Source organism: Idiotropiscis lumnitzeri, chromosome 21, assembly GCF_059441095.1.
Source record: "Idiotropiscis lumnitzeri isolate Australia: NSW breed Sydney's pygmy pipehorse chromosome 21, RoL_Ilum_1.0, whole genome shotgun sequence".
Lineage (NCBI taxonomy): Eukaryota > Metazoa > Chordata > Actinopteri > Syngnathiformes > Syngnathidae > Idiotropiscis > Idiotropiscis lumnitzeri.
This window is the reverse complement of record NC_142411.1, coordinates 11852317-11874167: the sequence shown is the minus strand read 5'-3', so window position 1 is coordinate 11874167 and position 21851 is coordinate 11852317. Positions and strand designations below refer to the sequence as shown.

The 21851-nt window shown below is 39.4% G+C and overlaps 1 protein-coding gene across 4 annotated transcripts in view; it reads right to left on the bottom strand.

The window, feature by feature from the left end:
• Nucleotides 1–981: 981 nt before the first annotated feature.
• epha7 (eph receptor A7) overlaps nt 982–21851 on the bottom strand; it is a 107774-nt gene continuing 86904 nt past the window's right edge. For 2 of the 4 annotated variants that reach the window (XM_088286818.1, XM_088286819.1), the window contains exons 15-17: nt 16085–16275; nt 10758–10913; nt 982–5461 (exon numbers count right to left, since the gene is read on the bottom strand). In XM_088286818.1, the coding sequence (XP_088142944.1) occupies nt 5347–5461; nt 10758–10913; nt 16085–16275 (462 nt within the window). In that variant the 3' untranslated portion in view covers nt 982–5346. Of the gene's footprint in view, nt 5462–10757; nt 10914–16084; nt 16276–21851 lie in introns of those variants that run through there. The other 2 variants (XM_088286820.1, XM_088286821.1) reach the window with 2 other exon arrangements.

The following is a 21851-nucleotide window of genomic DNA, read 5'->3' as shown; positions in this document are numbered from 1 at the left end:
TTATTATTTGTCAACTGTGGGCATGTGAAGCTAATATTTGTCAACTGTGGGCATGTGAAGCCCTTTGAGACTTTTTTGTGATTGAGGACTATATGAATACATTCGACTTACCTTGGCCTGCATGTGTGTATGTGTGCTGCAAGACAATATACTGTATACAGCAAAGTGACAATTTAAAGCAGCAAATAAAAAAACAAACACATTATGAATTATGAAAGAGACAACATTTTGAGATTGCATTATATTTCCAAAAATATATGTACAGTCTATTAGAAACGTTACAAAGAATGAAGGAACCTCTATGGAACAAGAAATTAGTCTACTGAAACAAAATCTAATTAATGGAGTTGAAATTTTTGCAGATGAGGCTAACCGACGGTTGACCATTCTATTAATGTTCACTGAACAATAAAGAGTCCATCATTGCGTTTAAGACTGTCCACATTGAAAAGCCAAAAAAAGTAATATAACATCATTAACAAAGATGATCAGACATCTTTGGTCCTAAATGAAGACATTTGTACAACTGAAATCTTGTGTGCGATAGTTCTTGATCTGCAACATATAAAAATATAGTCCATTTTCGCTGTAGTCAGTTCTCTATTGGGTAATATATAAAATATAAAAAACGAAAAAAAATACAAAACAATATAAATACAAGTTTTACAATCAGAACAAACAATAGTGCTAACAGTGTTGCACTCTTTGGAATTCTCAATTACCTCACCAAAGCAATAACACGACTTCCAGTGTTTAATCACAGGGTCAAAAACAAAAACTTTTCTTTTATATTTTTTTTATACTTTCTTCTTTTATATATATATATATACATACACCCCCCCACACACACACACACATATATATATATATATATATATATATATATATATATACATACACACATACACCCCCCCCCCACACACACACACATATATATATATATATATATATATATATATATATAAAATTGCTGTCGAGAAATTTTAATTTTTTTAACTAATCAATCAAAATAAAAAGAAAATTGTAATTAATTGTGATTAATCACATTTTTTCTACTAATGTTTTTCGTGAAGCTTTTAACAGGTATTTACTTGAATAAAATCTTGGAATTAATGTAAAATCACCAAATATCAAGTGTATTTTAAATCAAAGACAGTTCCATGAATTTCTTTGATCTTTGAATATGATCTAAACTGAGTCATCTTTAAAGGCATTTTTCTTTTTTTCAAAACTTGCTTTGCAAGGCCCAGTGGTGACTTAGCAATATGTTTTGTTCTGAGATGATGTGCTAAAGATGTCCAGTTAATATGGTCCAGTGTTTGAATTTGGCTTAGAAGAATCAAAGCGCAACAAGACATTTCCAATTGAGGCTTGTCAAAATTGAGGTATACTGCAGATGTTATCATATAACTACGGTATATAAAATAGAATAGAGTATAGAATGCCCTCCATTGTCATTGTATTCAGTGTACAACACGATTGGAGAGATTATATAGATGATTGTTTAGAATGCGCTGATCAATTTTAGGACACAAAGCCTGATATTGTTATACTCGAAATATATATATTTTCTTTGCACAATAGTTTTGCGAATCAATGAGTTAATTTGAGTAGGAATTATGTGGAGGATTTTTTTTTTTGCAGGTTAATATTGACTACCTGAAGTACTGGTTTGAAACAAAAGTATGACAAAATAATGATTGATTAATTGGGTTTCTTTTTCATATCATACATTTTTTATTTCTTAAAAAATCCTACACATAATTCCTACTCAAATTAACTCATTTATTCGCAAAACTATTGTGCAAATATATATATATATAGTGGACGGCACAGTGACAATATAAATATTTCTTTTCTGCTTAGAGGCCACTCATCCTGTCTGACGAAGGTCGTAGCATACATGAATTCACTTCGGGTTTCTTATTCAATTTAGCGAGTAGGTTTCTCAATTAGTGGGGCGATATTAAGGGGAGCGCGTGGGACCCTGGGGAACATGCTTTTTTTCCCCCCGCCGTAGTAAGGCTGAACGATGCATCGTTTTGGGACAGAAAAAGGCGATCTCAGACAACGCGAGTTTGAGCTTGTCAAGGCTATTTGTGCCCCTAGTTCACGCAGTAGGTCACGCAGTACTGATTAAAACAGGCGTCGCCCTGTCACGCAATACTGTTTAAAAAAAAACGTTGCCCTGTCACTCGCTGTCCCGGAAGTGATTTCTTTCGCCGCTACTTAAATGCTCTGCGCCAAGCAATCTTGCGCCGCAGCAGAACGGTCTTTATTTGAACTATATGTAAGTCCGCGCACAGCAGCAGCAACAAGCTACGTGATGGCAAATCAACGACTCCGCAAACAAGTAGCGTTCTACACGAGGAGGCGAGCAAGGAGGCGCTAAGCGCGCTAAACGCTAAAATGAATTGCTTCGATGTAACAGAAGTCTGACTCGAACCGTGTTTGGGCGGAGAGCCAGCAGTTATGAACAGAAATGTTGTATAGCAACCATTACGTATTTAAACACAAAATAAGACGACGGCTATGTTAGCAATTTAGCAGACGCTCTCAGGCTGAAACACAGAAATGGCTGATGTCATCACGACGAAGAGGTACGACGTCAAACGTATTGTAAACATAAAAAAATAACGTATAGTAAATATGTTAAAACTGTTGCTTTGTCATTTATATAAAATTTTTGTTTAAAATCCCCCTGGCTCTTTTTGTCTTTTCTATATTATGTACGTATTAATAACTGTTTGGTTTGTTCATGTTAATAAAATTAAAAAAAAAAAAAGTATAGTAAATATATCATCTCATCATTTGCACAACAGTACTGAGTTTCGAGATCCTCACAATAATCGTTCTCAAAATGATATTTTTTATCAATTTAGCTTTGCTGAGGGATATTTTATTGACAATCTAACATCAATATACAAAGAACATGTACATTAGTACGAAATGTAAAAAAAAATGGTGGTGGGGAGCGGGGGCGAAATGTTTTCTTCTTGGTAGGGGGGCATGACAGGAAATAATTGAGAAGCACTGGTCTAGACACATGACCTGCTATTTTGCTGGGCAAAGTTAGGTATACTCCGCTTTATCGTCTGTGAAAAGTGTACTCAATCAACCAAGAACTTAATACTGAAACGTGCTAGCCATGTGAATCTTAGAAATTAGCATGGCTTGTAGCTTTTGTACGGAGATGATGATTCCTGTCAGGGTTAGACTGGACTGGCTTCGAGCTCCTTTTTTGGCTTGGTGCTCACAGACTGCACTGATATTGTCCCACATTGTTTTTATTACGCCACGCTGTATGCGGCGAAGAAAGAGGAGCAACGCCACAATGTCGCATCTAGTGGTGAGCCTTTGATCTCCGACTACCCGCAGGTGTCATGAGAGGGACTGTTTCCTCTTGATTCTCAGTTTTGCAGTACTTTTAATCAATATTTTACTTTCCGGTTTTGGCCTTGTCAGATGAGCATTTCTGTCAAGTAAATGTTCTCCCTGCACTATGTGGGCTTTGTCTCAGAGTCTAACAACATGAAGGTTAGGTTTATTGATGACTTAAACTAATTGGTTTTCCGGTTTCAGTAGAATGATGACTGTATTCTTCTTCTTCTTGAGTCCAATTAGCAACTAATTCCAACCAATCCAAATGTAGTAAATTAAACAAACAGATCCGTGGATCTGGTTAATTTTCCTGGCTTCCAAATTATCACCCCTTGACTTTTCAAATGTCAGTGTCACAACGGAAGAAAGCCAGTGTTTTTTTTTTTGGACGATTTGTTAAAAAAGTTGCAAGAATGACTTTTCCATAGCGTTCTGAGATAAGACTTTGTAAACACTCAGCTAAAAAATGTTTTTTTTTAGGTTTAAAGTGAGAGTACCAAACTGGCAAATTGGTTTTTACAACATTGACTTGCTACAAAGCTTCTAGTTTGCGATATCCATGGAAAAGTCACAAGGAGTGAGTAAATTAAATTCATTTCATTTGCAGTCATAAGGAACAAATACTGCTGTTATACATCATATCCACAGCTGGCCATTAAATCAAAATTCCATGTTGAGCAATTTTAATACCACAACCCTATATTAATTATCAGGCAGCAAGTTTGGTGGATACAAATATAAACTTTATCGTGATTGAATAGTGGTTTTCAAAAGGGTCTTCTCCTTTAAGCACACAAAACTAGCACCCTAGAAATATATTTTTTTAACCTGGTAATTATTGCTTTGTTTAGTTCATCCCATCTTTGCACTTTAGCACTTTTAACTTTCACCTGTATTCTTGCAGTGCAAGTTTCAGCTGTGACATATTACAAGGAAACCATAACAAGCCAACCCTGATGGACACACTCAAACTGACTCACACAGAAAGCATTTTGAACAGTATGCCTAAATAGTGGTTACATGTCAAACAGCTTTTTAAGGCAGTAAAACGTTCTTCAATCTTTAAAATATGTACAGTATTTGCAGCTGAGGAACCCACGCATTACTGTGCAACAATTTGGCAAAATAATGGCCAAACAAGGTATTGTGGTGGGAGGTGCTAGATGTTTCAAAGAAGTCTTTGTGATCAATTCTAACTGACAAAGAGTCAAAGAGTTGTATCAAGAAAAATATCAGTGTTGCACACTTTAACAAAGATTCAAATTTAAAATGTGTTTTAGCACAAACAAATGTTGCGTATTTCATCTGTATATGAAGTTTCAGACAGTCTCCTAATGTATCAATAAAAAACACACCTTTTGGAGATTCCCTCCATATCAATACTGAGAATACCCTGTTTCTAAGTCTAAGTAGAAGGAAGTATGAATTGTTTATGAACTAGGACGTCATAGAAATGAGGAAACAATAATCCCTCAAAGTATAGACTGACTCTTTAGTTCTTTGAAAGTAGAAAATTGCCCTAGCGTGCAGTAGAAGATGGTGATAAAAAGTTCACAGGAGTAGACGGGAGTGGGCTTATCCAGTCGGAAAAAAAAAACTCTGAAAGATGCGCAGCCATATCTAATTCCGCAGACTTCCAAAATGGGAGTGGTACTTGAGTTTGAGTCATTCTGAACAGGAGCAGCGAGGGAGTTAAAATCCACTCCTCTAATGTGCAAGTGTCTAAGTCATTAAGTTACAAACATTATTTTCAATGCATTTGATATGTGTTCATTAGCTCATTAGAAAAAAAAAAGAAAATAAGAGCGATTGCTATTGTTGGTTTTTGCATTTCTTCCTCTAGTTGGTGTCCACTATCTTTTGTTTTTCACACCAGCTCTCCAGGAATCTGACATCAGATGTCCATTTCTGATGAGTTGAAGATTCCACTTGAGACGTTTTATAAGGGTTCTGTATTTGCTGTCATCAGACCTGAACACCTGTATTGTGAACATGTAACATCTGAGATCTCATTATCTGAATGCTGCTCATCAACTTTTTCTGATGGTCCACCAGAGTGATACCCAACCTCATGACATCCCTGGAAGACAACAGAACACATTAGTTAGTAGGACAAACAATTGTTCATTTTGGAATACAGAGATCAGGTTTACTTGCGCGTAAATGCCTGTTAGGGTGAATGTATATGTTTTCCCATATTTTACTCTATTTGTATTGCAAAGGAATTGTTCCACAGTGTGACTGAAGTTTGAACCATATGGATGAGAAGATTCCAGGAGAAGCGGATGCCTGAAGACTGGATCAATAGCTGCAACATCAAAGGAGGTGTGCCCGAGACACACCTCTAAAACAAAAGGAGTGAGACTTTAGTGCTAGAGCACTAAAAGGCATTTTCAATCAGTTAACGACTGCTATCAGTAAACGCCAATGGTGTCTGTTTTTCCTTTCTTATCCGGAAGATTTACATGTTCCTGCTGGTTCTCCCCCCTTCATTCTTTAGTGCAAATACATTGTATAGATAGGGACTGCTGAGGGAGGTGCGTGTGACCCTGGGGAACATGCTTTTTTTCCACTGTACTACAATAAAGTGTAGTTGCACATCCACTCCAGTAGTTGGCATTGGCACTCTCCTTGCTCATTGTGCGCAGCGAGTATTAACTCTTCGGTGTAGGTTTGTTCTGCAACGAAAATGCTATTATTTTTAGATGCAATGGCGAGTGGGTTGTAGTGGAGGGGTGCAAATTGTTTTCTTCTTGCTAGGGGGGGCGTAACAGAAAATAATTGTGAAGCACTGACGTAAATACAGTATTTCCCGAATCCTTATCTTTTCCTTGTGGGGCTTGAGGTGATGGACCTCAGTATCAGGTCATGATGTGGTACTGTTGGCGTCTTGAAGCCAGCTCTTCAACTCACTGGAGCGACTCACAGGCAGAATGTGAAGTGGTTGACAATCAGCACCTCCAAATCTGTGACCAAGGTCCTCCGTTGCAAAACGGTGGCGTCCCCTCATCGGGTCGAGGAACAGACCAGGCCTCAAGTGGAGGAGTTCAAGTATGAGGCAAAGCATACACACGCACTAACTCCACACTCAGTAGCACAACAGACGCTCTCCCGACTGCTCTGGTGATCCCCACTCACGTCCTGTGATGCATTCAAAAAGGCAAGACACTGTATGAACTCCACCGGCTCATCAGTGAGCAGGAGGCATCCCACTCTGATGCCCTACTTATCCTGGCGGGGGATTTTAAACACACCAACCCCAAGACTTCATGGACATATTACATTTCTCAAAAGACACAACTACATCCTGGACCATGTTTTCACAACTCACAAAGGAGCCTATAAAGCCCTCCCCCTCCCTCACCTGGGAGCCTCAGACCCTGTCAATTGAACGCCTGCATACAGACCGCTGGTTTTGGTGACAAACACAGCCAAGAAGAAGATCCGGGTTGTGGTTCGACGGTTCATCCAAGGCACCATTGACTGGAGCATGTTTAAACAGGCAGCCACCCACAACAACATCACGGACCGCCAGGAGTAACAGAGACAGTCACTGCCTCCATGAAGAAGTGCATGGAGGATGTTACGGTCTCCAGAACCATCTCCATCAGGGCCAATCACAAGCCATGGCTGAAAGCGGATGTCCACAGGGCTTCATAGCTGGGGATGAGGTGAGCCTCAGGTCAGCCAGGGTAAACCTGTCATGTGAGATCAGAGAAGCTAAGACCCAGTACTCCAGGAGGATCGCCGACCACTTCACAGCAGGAACCTGTGTCGTGGTATCCAGACCATCACGGACTGAAAGCCATTCACAAGATGGGGGATTGGAGGAAAAAAAATGGGGATGTCTTGGTGAAGAATTAACACTTTATCAAGTTCTACAACACAATTCTATTAGATAATAATTCTTTGAAATAGTTTTTCACCGGGTGCTTGCATGGTATATTTAAGACTCTGAATTTTCCAAAAGTGTAAAATGTGAGTGTGAATGCTTATTCGTCAATTTAACTGCAATTGGCAGTTATCCAAGTCAGCTTGTAACCTGCCCCTCGCACAAAATCAGGTGGAATAGTGTGGAGAAGCTGTACAGAGAATGAAAGGATTATTAATCAAAGACTGCTCACTGGACTCAAAGTGATTGCCTACTGGTGTGAATGAGATATTGGTTCTTCTTTAAAATAATGCTTGCTTGGGTTTTATCGTGTCGTCCAGCTCCCACCCATATTCCAAAAGCATGCATGTTATGTTAATTAAAGACCATAATTTGGGGAAAAGAGGTTCATATTCCCAATATGCATTTCTATTATCAATAAGATGATGTGATTTTTTTAGATTGAGGTACAACTGATTATTGGTCGAACAAAAGACATGGCTGGATGGATGCATCGGTAGATGAATGTAAATTGTCTGATTAGAATTGCCAGCGTGACGTCATCAGCTAGCGCATGCCTTCTGCCCAAATGGGGACTGATTTGCATATGCTCGCAAAAAGCCGATTAGAGTGATCCCCATTTTGCATACTGCGACTGTAGGACGATTGATTCAAATCATATCTAAAAAGGTTTAATTCTTCGCAACCTAAGCCCTGTTTTTAATTAGGTATGTTCCTGCTTGTACTTTGCAATTTGTATTTTAGTTTATGAAACTGTGACAGTCCATGTTGTCTGCTGGTAAAGGTGTGGAAATGATAAACGCATTCTAAAGATTCTTTAGAGTACATATTCAAATATGATACATTGACATGTAAGAAAATATATTTCTGGTGGTTGATTCAATTAACTATCTGCACGATTGACGTTAACGCTAGAGATAGGCGAGCTCCCTTCAGTGCCCCAGACTCTCCTTCTTTGGGAAGCCATGTCGATCTTGAGATCTTCGTATTAGTCTCTTAAAATGTTTACAGTCGAGGTCAGCAGCACCCCATCCACAGTATACTCATTATTGATGGCACACTGCCCCCCCCCCCGAGGCATGTGAACACAACACACCACTGCGTGGGGATAGGTTGACAGCTCCGAGCCCCTCTTCAACTAAGTGTCCAAAACATGAGGCTGTGAAGTCCACAAAATGGATAATCCAACTGGGACCCACGTTGTCCAGGTGCAAAGTGCATATATGGTCACTCCACGACCACTGGCGGAGCCAGAGGGGAGGCCAGGGTAGCACTGGACGCCCCCTGAAATCTGATTGGACCCCTCCAGGTGCCACCCCATATGATTCGGGATATCGCGGCACCGAGTGCTAAGTCCCTCCTGTACAGTAGTTGGCGCTATGTGCCACAAAGCGTTGCAATCCACGTTCCATGGGAGAAGAAGAATCACCACTGAAGCAGGAAGATTTGAATCTGATTGGACTGTTGTCGTTGCAGGAGACAGAAGATCAACAAAGTAACGAAAAAGAAGGAAACAAAGGATACTCTTCGTGGACAGTGAAATACTCGTCGCAAAGTATGTTTTACGCTGGTGTCCCAACGAGTCACTGTTTAAAATAACTTTTGTAGATAGGTGATTTTTCTTGCTGGTGCCCCAAGCTGAGAGGCACGGCATCAAGCAAACGTTAACTTTAGATCTCATGGCAGCTCGATATTAACGTCTACATTTTATACATTTGGGTCGCACTTTATGTACATATTTCTCCAATGATAAATGAAACGTAACGTGAAGACGGTAGTTGCTAGCTAGTTTGCTGTCAACTGTCTTAAAAGTCTGAATATTAAACATTTTTGTACGGTGGTTTATTATCCCTGACTTTTTTCGGCTTGAAGCAGGAATTTAATAACATTGTGTGATTATAAGTGATGCTAGGAGTAACGTGAATAAGACTGGCTTCTTTTTTCATAGGGCCAGTTGAGAATAAAAAGGTAGGGGGAGAAGAAGAACCTCGTTGTGAAGATTACCAAGTCAGGAAAAGACGAGGCAGGCAGACAACCAGAATTCAGGTCTGGCAGCAGCTACCATCTTGGGACGAGTAAGAGGAGAGAGAGAGAATGTGATGGACACAGCCCATCACCAGGTCCGAGCATAGAAGCAGTCACATGCTCTCTTACTCGTCATTTCAAGTTACTGTCTTCGTAGTATGGAACTTGATTTTCTGTATTTCCAGGTCTACAGTAATATGGGAAATGGAAACAATTGTATGGTAATATATGTATCTTAATTGTTATCTGGGTTATCTTAAAATGTTTGGATAAATTATTTTGCATACACAACCTATCTATAATCTCCTGGAAATAATTTAGTGAGATACTAAATACAACATTCAATACATACAAATTCAGAATAATTATAACAAATGATTTGCATGATGAATTGCATAATCTATTCACATGGCACACATCTTGTTACTCAAATGTTACAAAAAGATTTCGGTCTTTAATACTGAGACGTCTGGGAATTAGCGTCTGGAAATTTTAAACGTGTTGGAACCCTTTTCTTTTTTTTACTGATGTGTGTGTTTTATTTATTTATTTTTTACAATGTAGTTCTATTTAGGGAGGTCACAGAAGCCAAAGGTGGCAGCTCCCTTCCTGGGACAAGTCCGGCAGGAGAATGCACAATACAGCTCAGCCCATCATCACCAGGCCAGAGCATAGACAGAAACAGTCACATGCTCAGTTCAGTAATTAAATTGAGTTTTAGGTATTTTGAAATTTTGGTTATTGATTACTGTTGTTGTTTGAAGGTAGATGTACAGCTCCAGCTGTTGTGAAATGCACTATATAAATACATTTATTGCATTGTATTATTTTCATAACACAATGCAATGTAGTTCCATCGAAGGAGGATCCGGAGGCCGCTGAGGATGAGGCTGTCGATGAGCAACAAGAGCCTGACCCAGAGCCAGCTGTCCCCAGTACCAATTTTGCTCAGCCGAGGGGCCCCGGTGGTAGGTTGACTTAGCTGAAACTTGCTGGTTAGTTGCAGTTATTGTCTAGCTTCTGGATCCTTAACTATGAATGTGTTGATGCATTTTCACCATTTTTGTAAAAATTAGTTATTACTAATGCATTATTGAAAAATTGTTGCCAAATTGTTTTCGATTTTCAGCATTGATAAACTGACATTTATACCTAAATCTCATCTCTCGCATGCTTAGTATCTACATTTAAAATATGACACTGATTGGAATTGATAAGTCGAGAAACAAATACATTGTTAAAGTCTGTGGACCCCCTGAAATAGCCTTGGCCACCCCCGGGCCGCCCCAAGGATAAAAGTCTAGCTCTGCCAGTGTCCACGATACAATCCTGGGCACACCAAAGAATGGATGGATGCATGGGTAGATAGATGAAGGGAGTAATTTTTCATTTGATCAAAATTATGAAAAAGTTTAAATCGATCAAATAAAGATGTTTAAATGAATTTCCCTCTACTTACTCAGTTGACATCCTGGCCACAGATTCCAAGGAAACATAACCAGCTGCTGTGAGGTTGTCTCTGTATCGCTCCATCTTGATGGCTAGCAGCCACTCTTCCACCGAGTGGAAAGCATTGACGTTGGGTCTACTCTGATCTAACAGTGGATTAAATGGTCTGTGGGATGAGCACATAAAGGTATTGAGGTGTGAAGCAAAATACTAAATGAGTGCTTTTTTTAAATGATAAAAGTAGCTGAATGTTTCACTAAGGCTATGATCTTTCTATGTACTCATTCACATTACAATAAACTAGAAAATGCAATTCTTGAAGAAATTGCGTGTGAAGGCGGAGAAGTTTTTTCGTGGAAGGATGTGGAATGATCTTGAATGATACTGAATGACATTGAATGATTTTGAATGACACTAGTCCAAGATGCCTGCCGCACTGTGGTGGAGGCTAAGGTGCGAGCATCCTCTGTAAACAATGAATGAGGTGAAAAATTTACATGAGATAAAGGAATGTGTTATGAATCACCTGAATGTTTTGAATTTCTAACTGGAATTATGTAAATAAGAATGAAAACGTGCCATCTGGAATGGATGAATGCGTTTGAAATAAAGTGAATCACCTGAAAAATGTGAAAGGAGATGCAAGAATGTGTAATGAATGACCTGAATATTTTTAAGTTGGAACGGTTTGAATCGGATGAAAAATGGTGAAGCATTCCCACATTTTTGCCATTGGAAATGAATGGGGAGTATTGGTGAAAAATTTGATTGAAAATTTGGAAAGGGACGTGTACGGTTGGGTACCTTTTATACCAGTGTGGGGGTGAAACAATGGTCGCGGCGTTGCTGGATGAAAATTGGAGAAGTAAACGCATTCCCAAATTTTTGCCATTAGAAATGAATGGGGAATATTAGTGGAAAATTTGGTTGAAAATTTGGAAAGAGGCCCACAGGGCTGGGTACCTTTTATACCAGTGTGGCGGTGAAACGATGTTCTCAGCGTTGCTAAATGAAAATCTGAGAAATTAATGCATTCCCAAATTTTAGCCATTGGAAATGAATGGTAAATTTTGGTGGAAAATCTGGTTGAAAATTTGGAAAGAGACCCATACGGCTGGGTACCTTTTATATATCAGTGTGGGGGTGAAACAATGTTCTCGGCATTGCTGGACAAAAATTGGAGGAGTAAACACATTCCCAAATTTTTACCATTGGAAATGAATGTGGAATTTGGGGGTGAAAAATGTAAAATTGGAATGCATGAATAGAGTGAATCACATGAATAATGTGAAAGGAGTTACAGGAATGTGAAATGAATGACCTGAATGTCTATAATTTCAAACTGTAAACATGTAAATGTGAAATGTTGAATGTCCCATTGGAAATGAATGGGGAATTTGGGGGTGAAACATGTAAAATGGGAATGCATGAATAGAGTGAATCACACGAATAATGTGAAAGGAGTTACAGGAATGCAAAATGAATGACCTGAATGTCTTGAATTTCAAACTGGAAGCATGTAAATGTTAAATGTCTAATTGGACATGAATGGGGATTTTTGGGGTGAAACATGTGAAATGGGAATGTATGAATTGAGTGAATCACATGAATTATGTGAAAGGAGTTACAGGAATGTGAAATGAATGACCTGAATGTCTTGAATTTCAAACTGGAACCATGTAAATGTGAAATGTTGAATGTCCCATTGGAAATGAATCGGGATTTTTGGAGTGAAACATGTGAAATGGAATTGGTGAAGACATGAAAAATGGAAGCCTTCGAAGCATGAATTTTTGGAATACAACGAAGTTGGGACGGTGAAAATCGGATGAAAACTGTGCAAGTAGTAGCGCGCTGAAAAAAGGCGAGGAAGAAAATAGACGCAATAATACAAGACAAAATAATAAAGTTAAACAGTGTAGAATAGCATACACAATGAATATGATAATTTAAGGACCGAAATGAAAACTTTAACATAGTTATTAGCCAAGGGTATGTCGCAATCATCCGCTGCCGTACTTGAAAATCACATTCCGTTCACAGCCTGCAGCTTGGTATTCATTCTTCATTTTGCATTTTTAATGATAAATTTGTTGTATAACAAATATTTAGTCCGTTGGGAACTATGTCATGGGCGTAACAGAGATGTAAATCCCCCCAAAATGAAAATTAAAAACAATAATAAAAAAGGTCAACCTCTATTTTGCGGTTTTTTACTTTACCAAATGCAGATTCACATATTTCCCACACAGACGAAACTCACTTGACTTTTCACATTCAGTTTCACAAATACTACCGTATTTTCCCGACCATAACGCGTACTTTAAAGTCCCAAAATTCCCCCAAAACAAGCGAGGCTCCTTGTCATGCGCCGTGCTCATTGTATGGACTGAGCAACTCTCTCGACCATTGAACCTGACCCCTTTGGGGCATTGCAGAGTGCATGTTAGCACACCCTGCTGGCCAAAGTCTGATAAATCTATGCTTCGAATTGACTGTGACATGTACATTATGTGAATATGTTTTTTTGGTGATGGTGCAGGAGAAAGCTGGACAAAAGGGCAGCTGTCCACAATGTCGTAGTCTGTCTCATCATTCAAAAACACACTGCCCAAAGCACACCGCTCGCATCTCTCTAATCAGCCATCTGATTGGCTGAGTCTGAGGCTCCCAGAATGCATCAGTCCGGTTTTTGTGTTATTTTTATTTCTGTTGGGGATATGAATGGCATGAGAGATGCATGTTTTGTGTTCATTTTATTTCTTTGTTTCATTGTATGCTTGTAAGCTGTTCAGAGATATTTTTGTTGGTTTTGATTTGAAACCGTGACTCGAAGGAGTGTGGTGACAGTGACATCCCTCCCCTGACGTTGTCCATTAGCTGTATTGCCATACCATCTCTGATCTGTCTAAGCTGAGGTGTTGTTACTGACAGCAATTCACATGAGTTTTTTATTTTTTTCTTGAACATTGAAAATTACAAACACTTACAGAGGACAACATGTACTTGGCAACAGCATGTCAAACCAAAGATAGATATACGAAACAAAAACATAAGCAGGGGATTCATAAGTGAAAAGGAAAAAAAAGAAATTGGCATTTCTATTCAAACGGAAAGAAGGGAGCATAATTAATAAGTACAATTCAAAATAATAAATATTTACGAATGTCTGTATATATCTTCTTTGCATAGTTAGATGTTTCTATTTTCTTAAGACATAAGAAAAACCTTTGAAAATGTCAATCATAAATGCTGGGAAGGAAGGTTTTCTATTTCTCCATTTGGCACAGTGTATATGGTATTTCGCCAAAAAACAAAATAATGTTCATTAATTCAGACACAGATAATTCTACATCATCCCTAAAGAAAATAATATGACATAGTAGTTCAATAGTTCAAATTTTGGAATATTATTAATTTTCAATGACAGCCAATTATTCATCCATCCATCTTCTGTACCGCTTCTCCTCACTAGGGTCGCGGGGGGTGCTGGAGCCTATCCCAGCTATCTTCGGGCAGTAGGTATCAGTCCAAAAGCATTGATAAATAGGGCTGAGGAAAAACTAAATTATCCAAAGTTTCATCCTCGTTATGGCAGAAGGAACAACTCTCTACCTCAAATTTAAATCAACTCACATCTGATCAACTCAAGGATTGATAATATTGCTTGTTTTGAGTCCTTTGGTTGTAACCATACACGCATACCAAAATATAATTAACACCATTAACTTCAATCACCACCATTAACCAATGCCCATTAATGTCACCTGTATGGTGAATTACATTCCCAGAAAATCTGTTGAACAGGATCATAACTCCAGCTGAGTGTGATGTGCCATGACTGAAGAACATTGTGTCCCCCCATTGTTGTTTCCGGAAGTCAATGTCAGTGTCCACAGAATGAGTTTCTTGAAAAATAATAAAGTTGGTCTTTTGCTCCTTGCAAAAAAGCAAAATTGCCTTTCGTTTCACTTTGTCTTTTAATCCCATGGCACTTAACGAAATAAAAGATACCTTTCACCGAATTCTAAGTATGAACAAAGAAAATTATGTGCAGGAATAAGTGTCACATACGTCCTCAACATTTTTTTAACACTTCTATCCCAGCAACAACCCTCAATTTTATGAACTTGAGAGAAATTAAAGTAATAATACCTCCTGTTTTGGATGCAAAACAATCCTTAAGATGATTAGTCAGGATAAACAAGGTGATTGTCGATCAGAGCATATCCTTATTTCAGAAATGCTCGTTTCCCCTGCTTCCTGGCTTCCCTAACCCGTGGCAACAGCTTTGTACGAGCTTCTCGATCCGCCTTGGAAAAATCTTCTTTGAAGTGAATGTGCATCTTCTTGCACACTCTCGCCTCCCTCAATGTTCTCCATACTTCATCACGGATGACACGCATCCCGATCTGAATGATGATTGCTCTCGGTGTGTTAGATGAAACCGGGGCGTTTCTCCTTCCCAGACGGTGAACAATATCCACAGTATCACGCAGTCGATACACGGATATGGGTAGAACTCGGGTAAGTATTCCGATGACAACTTTGCGGATATTTTCTCCGTCTTTTTCGGGTAATCCAGTCAGCCTCAAATTCCATCGACTCTTGTAACGAGCATATTTGCACACAGGCGTCTTTTTAAGTCTCAAAAAAGTCTTGACAGTGCAGGTATTTATCCCCTTCTTTGTCTTCAAGTCGTCAAATGCATTCAAAAACAAAAATCTTGGGTTGTTGCAAAGGAAAATGAAAATTCAAGGACGGAATAAGAACATTTTTTAGCAGAGCCTGCAAAAAGGTATCCACTCACTCCACCATCTTGGATCCTCTCGCTATTCGCATGCGCGAGCTAGCATGCGCGAGATAGCATGCGCACTAGCATGCGCCTCGTAGTGCGGCGCGCCCAATCTAAGTATTAAAGACAGAAATAGCATCCTCAACTGGTGCTGCGCCCTTTGATATAGTGTGTCTTTTGGCCGTAAAAATACGGTAATTCAAATGTTCTCCACAAAGATCAGATTCGCCTGACAGACATTACGGTACCTGGGAAAACTATCTCCAATGAAGTAGCAATTCACTGAATTACAAGTAAAAAATAAAAAAAAAAGTATGTCAAGCGGGACCAAGTTGCTCATTGAGTATTTTTGGTTGCCCACCCCTCATGAAACACTGCTATATACTTAAATTTTTGAGCCTTTACAAAGTCTCATAAAGCTTTGCTTTGATTTCCTGCTATCAACTCAATGCACTCCGCAGTCTCAATTAGTTTCTCAAAAATGTCAACAATAAAAGTAAGAAATGTCAAGCAATTTGACCTTCATATTCGATGTTTCTCACCTTGTACAGGTCCCAACCGTTTTTAGTGTGTTGGGGTTCCGAATCATCTTATCGAGAATGTTGATTATCTGATCAAATTTGGGACGTTCTCCTCTGTCTTTCTTCCAACAATCCAACATAAGTTGATGCAAGCCTTGGGCACAGTCCATAGGAGCTGGAAGACGGTAACTCTCCTCTAGAGCTTTCATGACCTGGAGATTGAAAACAGGCTTGAGTATCTAGTTTCTGATGCAGAGTAGTTTCGAGCTATGTCAAATCACAATCTGATTCTCATTTATAATGGCGACGTGACAGCAGAGTAAAACAAAGCAAAATAAAAGCAATTACAAATATGAAGACAACAAACCGTACTGGTTGATATTGTTAAATAATCCTTTCATTCTTTAAACCGCGTATTCTTTTTATTTGCTTTTCTATGGCTTTGTTTTACTCCAGGTACGCATTGTAAATAAGAATCTGTTCTCAATTACGTAACCTGGTTAAAAAAAATAAATAAAAAAATAGGACATAGGTATGCTGGCGCCCAATTTTAGCCGAGAGGCAGGGTACACTCTGAACTGGACGGCAATTTTGTACAGGGCACATAAACGCTAACGAGGAGAAAACATTCACAGACACACACCTATGGACAACTGAGAGCAGGGAAGTCAAACTAAATTTTGTCATGGGCCACATCACAGTTATGGCGTCCCTCGGAGGGTCATTATTAGTGTGAACCATGATGGCCTCATATAAACGCATAGAGACAACAAATTTTCAAAGATGGGATTGTGAGCTCTGAAAGCGAATATTTGAATTCTACGCACGCGGTACTTAAAGGGACGGACGAAAACCCACTTCCGGCCTTGCTTAGCCCGTCCTTTTTTAAAAAACTCGTGCTCTGTCTTCCACCCCAAAATGGTACGGGCAGATGGACAGTTCTGTCCCAGGAACGAAAAGCCATCTCTGCGAATAATAGCAAATTGTTTGCTGCTGAAGTGCAATGGAATAAAGCCCTAGTTGAATAACCAATACGACTTCCCATTCATTTGTTTGTCTTTCTCTGTTGCTAGTAAAGTCACAGGACTGAGAATATGTTATTTGTGATTTGGAAGCTTTCCACTGACGTGTGTCACAGAGGATGTCCTCAACACCAATTAGTAAAACATGTTGGGATTTTAACAGTAAAATCAGCCTTGGATAGCACATTTGAGTCAATTCCTCCACACAGAGTAATTTTATGCCGGTATTGTGGTTCTAGATCAGCTGCCAAGTTAACACTTCACTCACTCCACCAATGTCATTTTCTACTTCCGTTATGACACGCTCCATTTTTACCACATAGGTTGGGTGTATTACAAACAATATGACAAATATTAAATTCCAAGCATCTGCTTAATACAAGGCACAGGTGATCCACACGACACATTTCCGGGGTTTAAGATGGCGATTGCTTTATAGTCACAAGTGGCCATTTTCAATAGATATTGTGTTTTACAGTATTCATAATTTCACAAGTAACACTGGATGAAATAGATAAGCACCAAGTCTACATTCCCAAAATGCACAGAATGTGTAAGTACAGCGCACATGTGTCAGTAAATAGAAACAATTGAGGAATCCGACTCAAAATGTGGTCATAGCGTCCTCAATAAAAAGCAAATAGTGCTTGTTAAATTAGATGGCCAAATGTGGCAAAGTACTGAAGGATTGTGTTATGATTACTGGCATTATTTTAAACACTTACAGGACAGAAGGTCAATTGTTTAATTTAGCAGGCTCATATGTACTGAATATGTTAAACATTGATTAAACGAAAAAGCATTTATCAAATGAAACTAGAAGTACTGAGCATTGGATTAACCAGGATTATAGTCATGGTGTTACTGATCCAAATCTGCACACATTGTATCTTCACGACCCACACGCACATTCAGAACAGACAGATTCAGCCTGCTCAGGTCAAACTGATGACAAAACCAGATAGCACTTCATGGACAAATACGATAAAACACATTCTCCACATAGGCCATAGACGATACCAACATATCAAATGGGGCAGGGGAGGACGTCACAGGGACGCTATCAAGGGAAAAAAAAAAAACATAACAATTTGATCTGGGAAAACATACACCACACAATCTGTACACCGACAAGATTACAGGGGAAGGAGAGACGGTGAGACGGAGAGACTGTCGCCTGCTGGAGGAGGTCAACCTTGGACGTGGAGCGTGGACGGGGCCGGGGGAAGGAGCAAGGACGACCGATTCAATTTACATGACCCTTGACATAGAAAACCTCCAATAAAATGTGAGGCTGGGCTGAGATTAGTGCGCCATTTTTCGATTGTACTCGTCTGAGTGCAGTTTCTCGTGAGATTAAGAAAAAGCCGCCCAGATATCTGTCTTTGTACTATTTCTTGAACTCCAGAAATCGAAGAAACTAAAATATCGGAAGTCTAACCAGCTGTTGTTGAGTCTTTATTTGACCCTTTTCTTCTTGAGTACAAAAAACGAACACGCATTGGAGTAAGTTTGGCTTTTAAGGTTCATTTACTAAATGTTAATCATTTTCTCAGTGACTCAACTCCAACAGTACACATTAGGGCACCCAAAACAGCGCGTCCAATCTTTTCTTTTTCACCACCCACAAGACAACCATGCTGTGCTGAAATTTCAAAGGGAGAAGCAAGGTTCGACCAGTGACAACAGCCCATAACGGAGGCGACTCCATACGAGCGAACGTCTAAGAGGTGGACGCGATAGCCTAGCCCAGAGCTAAAGATATAGCTCCTCTAGTTACAGTGGAGCGCACAGGATTTAAATGCCTCGTGAAAGTAGTCGACAAGAGGTACGAAAATATTTGTCGCAAACCGTACTTCCCAACATGGACAACATCGGGACGGGAGCTTAGACATGTCAAGCATTTTGCATCCACATCCACATCCACTTGTGGTCGAGTCGCAACATGGATCCCTGTTTGGGCCTGACTGTGCATTACATAGACGACAAGTGGCGACTGCGCACCAGAGTACTCGAGACGGCACATTTTCCCGATGATGCACACTTGTTTATTTGCATTGACTTTTTTCCCATTTTATTTAGCATTTTATTTGCCGACCACACTAGCTCCTTTGCACATGGCATTATTTATATTGTTTACAAGAGACCTTCACACAAATGTAGGCCTTTGCACATGGCATTACAGCACCTTGGCGCAATGTATTTGCAGAAAAGATTTTGCGAGAGGTACTCCTTTTCTCCTGTTCTTTGTGACATTGTTCAAGTCATGCAAAGCAAGCTATTTGGAATGTTTATACAAATGATTTTTGTACTTTTATTTTTCATTGAAAGTAATGTGTACCAGTTGGTCAATAAAAAAAACAGTTAATATACATTTCCTGCATTTATTTTGATTTTGGTCCACGGGCGGACATTTATCGTGCATTTATCGTTACCGAGGTAAAATTGCTTAACTTATCGTGATATTGATTTTAGGTCATATCGCCCAGCCCTAGTACACATCCATACTCGTATATTAATTTATCGTGTTCAAGCTGTTCCTTAAGGGGAGATTTTTACCTGACGCTCAACAAAGATGGACTTTTGTGCGAAGGCTGATGCACAGGATTAAGGTATTGCATAACTTTTGCCTCCTATAATTCACACTACAGGACTGGTAAAGGTAACACTGCAACACGAGGCCTGTTGGTTAGTTGTTGCGTCCCTTCCACACAGGAGTAGCTATCCTTCACACATAAGTCTGACCTTGTTATTCTGCTATGGTTTGGTTGTTTTCTGTCTCTGTCCTCTTCTCACTTTCTCTCTGTCTGTCGCCTCGCTAACCTTGCTTGGTCCAACAACATTTCCATAAAATATCATTATATAAACAACCACAGATGGAATATTTCAAACACCCACTGAGTAGAAAACCTTTTAAAGCATAAAAAGGAATACAGGGGAATAAAACAAAAATAGTCCAGTATCTATTTACTGAAGGTGGTGTTGGTGCCGAGAGCACTTGGTTTTGAATGATGAATTTAAGTCAATCAACAGTATTCTCACACAGCTGTATTATTGTCCAAATGAGAATGGCTGAAATTAAACACCATCTAGATGGCATCCTCCATGCAAGGAATCCAGTGTGGGTGGCAAAAATTATTTGAGGTGAGCCAGGATCAGTCTCGCTAGGAACTTAATGAGATTGGGGGAAGTCACTGAGGCTCGCTGCCTCGGATTGTTTTGGCACCGGCACAAAGGAGGTGGTTTAGAAAACATGAGGACAGCTGCCAGGGTCAGTGAAAGGTTGTTAGTCAAGACCTGAGTCAGCTGCCCAGCAGAGGTCCCGTGCACTTAGCCAGGAGTACCATCCCATGAGAGCCAGCAGACTTGCATGCATGGGTCCTGTTTTGTGCAGCACAAACATCGGTGGCAGAGAGTGTGAGTCCTGATCATCTCTGTTGAATCGATCATAGAAGCTGTCAAGCTCATCAAAGAGGATGACATCCCTGTAGTTCGCGATGGCTGGATGCTTCACAATGTGTGCTGGGGGTCGGAATTGTTTTTCAATACACTCTTCAATCCTCAACTTGTTTCCGTGCTTAATGCCCCTTCACAAATGCATTACAAAATCTGAACGTAAGGGTCATGTGCCTCCAGCACTAGATGAAGTTTTTTATTCAGCAAAGGCTTTAAAGATAATCTGGTTATCCTTTTGAGGGTGATGACAATGTTGATCGATGAAGTCCAGGACAGAGGATAGTCTTGTGTGGCAAATACACTCCAGTCTGAGGTGTCGTGCAATCGGCTGCCTCTGGTTATAATTTTGACCCTCACAGTGATTTCCACATGTCTGATGAGTGGTTTGTATTTTGAGAGAAGGAGAGAATGAATAATGTGAGGAGGTCAGCGTCTTCTGCATCAGCGTAAACATGGTAGAAAGCAGAGGTTACCACCCTTTCCAAGATCAAAGAAGAACATAATTGTAATGTAGTTCTCAGGTGAGCATCACAGGTTGTTTTTTGGTACTATTTTTTTTCTCCATTGGTTATAATTCTTTTTCTGAGCCACCGAACTTGTGGATGAATGTAAAGATTTACAAGCACAATGTAGGTCAAAACCGGCCTGTCCACAGTCTCTGCAGCTATTAGGAAGTCAAACTGAAACGTCAAATATATTCTGCTTTTATTTTGATGTGCATGTGTGTCAGCAGCGCAAGCGAACAAGAGCAGTGACTTGTCTTCTATTTTGTCGCTGTAGTCGGTGACGTCTCTGACCATTCTAGCAACTAAAACTAGCAATAATCTCATGTTAGCAGCAATCGTATTTCTAGCACTGTGGAGGGAAGAGAGGAATTTGCCCTTGTGGTGATTTGGTAGTCATAAATACAGCCAATACTGTAGTGGTTTGTGCTGATAATGCCAGCACACTTGAAAAATATAGAAAAAATATGGACACTGTAGATATGTTTCTTGTGTGGCTCTTCATTAAATAGTGATTTAATGCTAATATGCAAAGATGCGTTATTTTGATGTCTCTGATTTGAATTTTTTTTCACGAGTTTAAAATTTGAATTTTCTTAGAACAAGCTATACCAGGGCTACAAAACGATGACAGAATTTATTGCTTTATTAAAAAAATAAAATAAAATAGAGACATTAAATGTTGAATTGGCCCTTGGTAACTGTTTAATTTTTTTCAAATGGTAATTTCTAAAAATTTACTTAAAATCTAGCAGATTTAACGCAGTTAAGGGCAGTTCACATATTTTGACGGTGCGCCAAAGACAT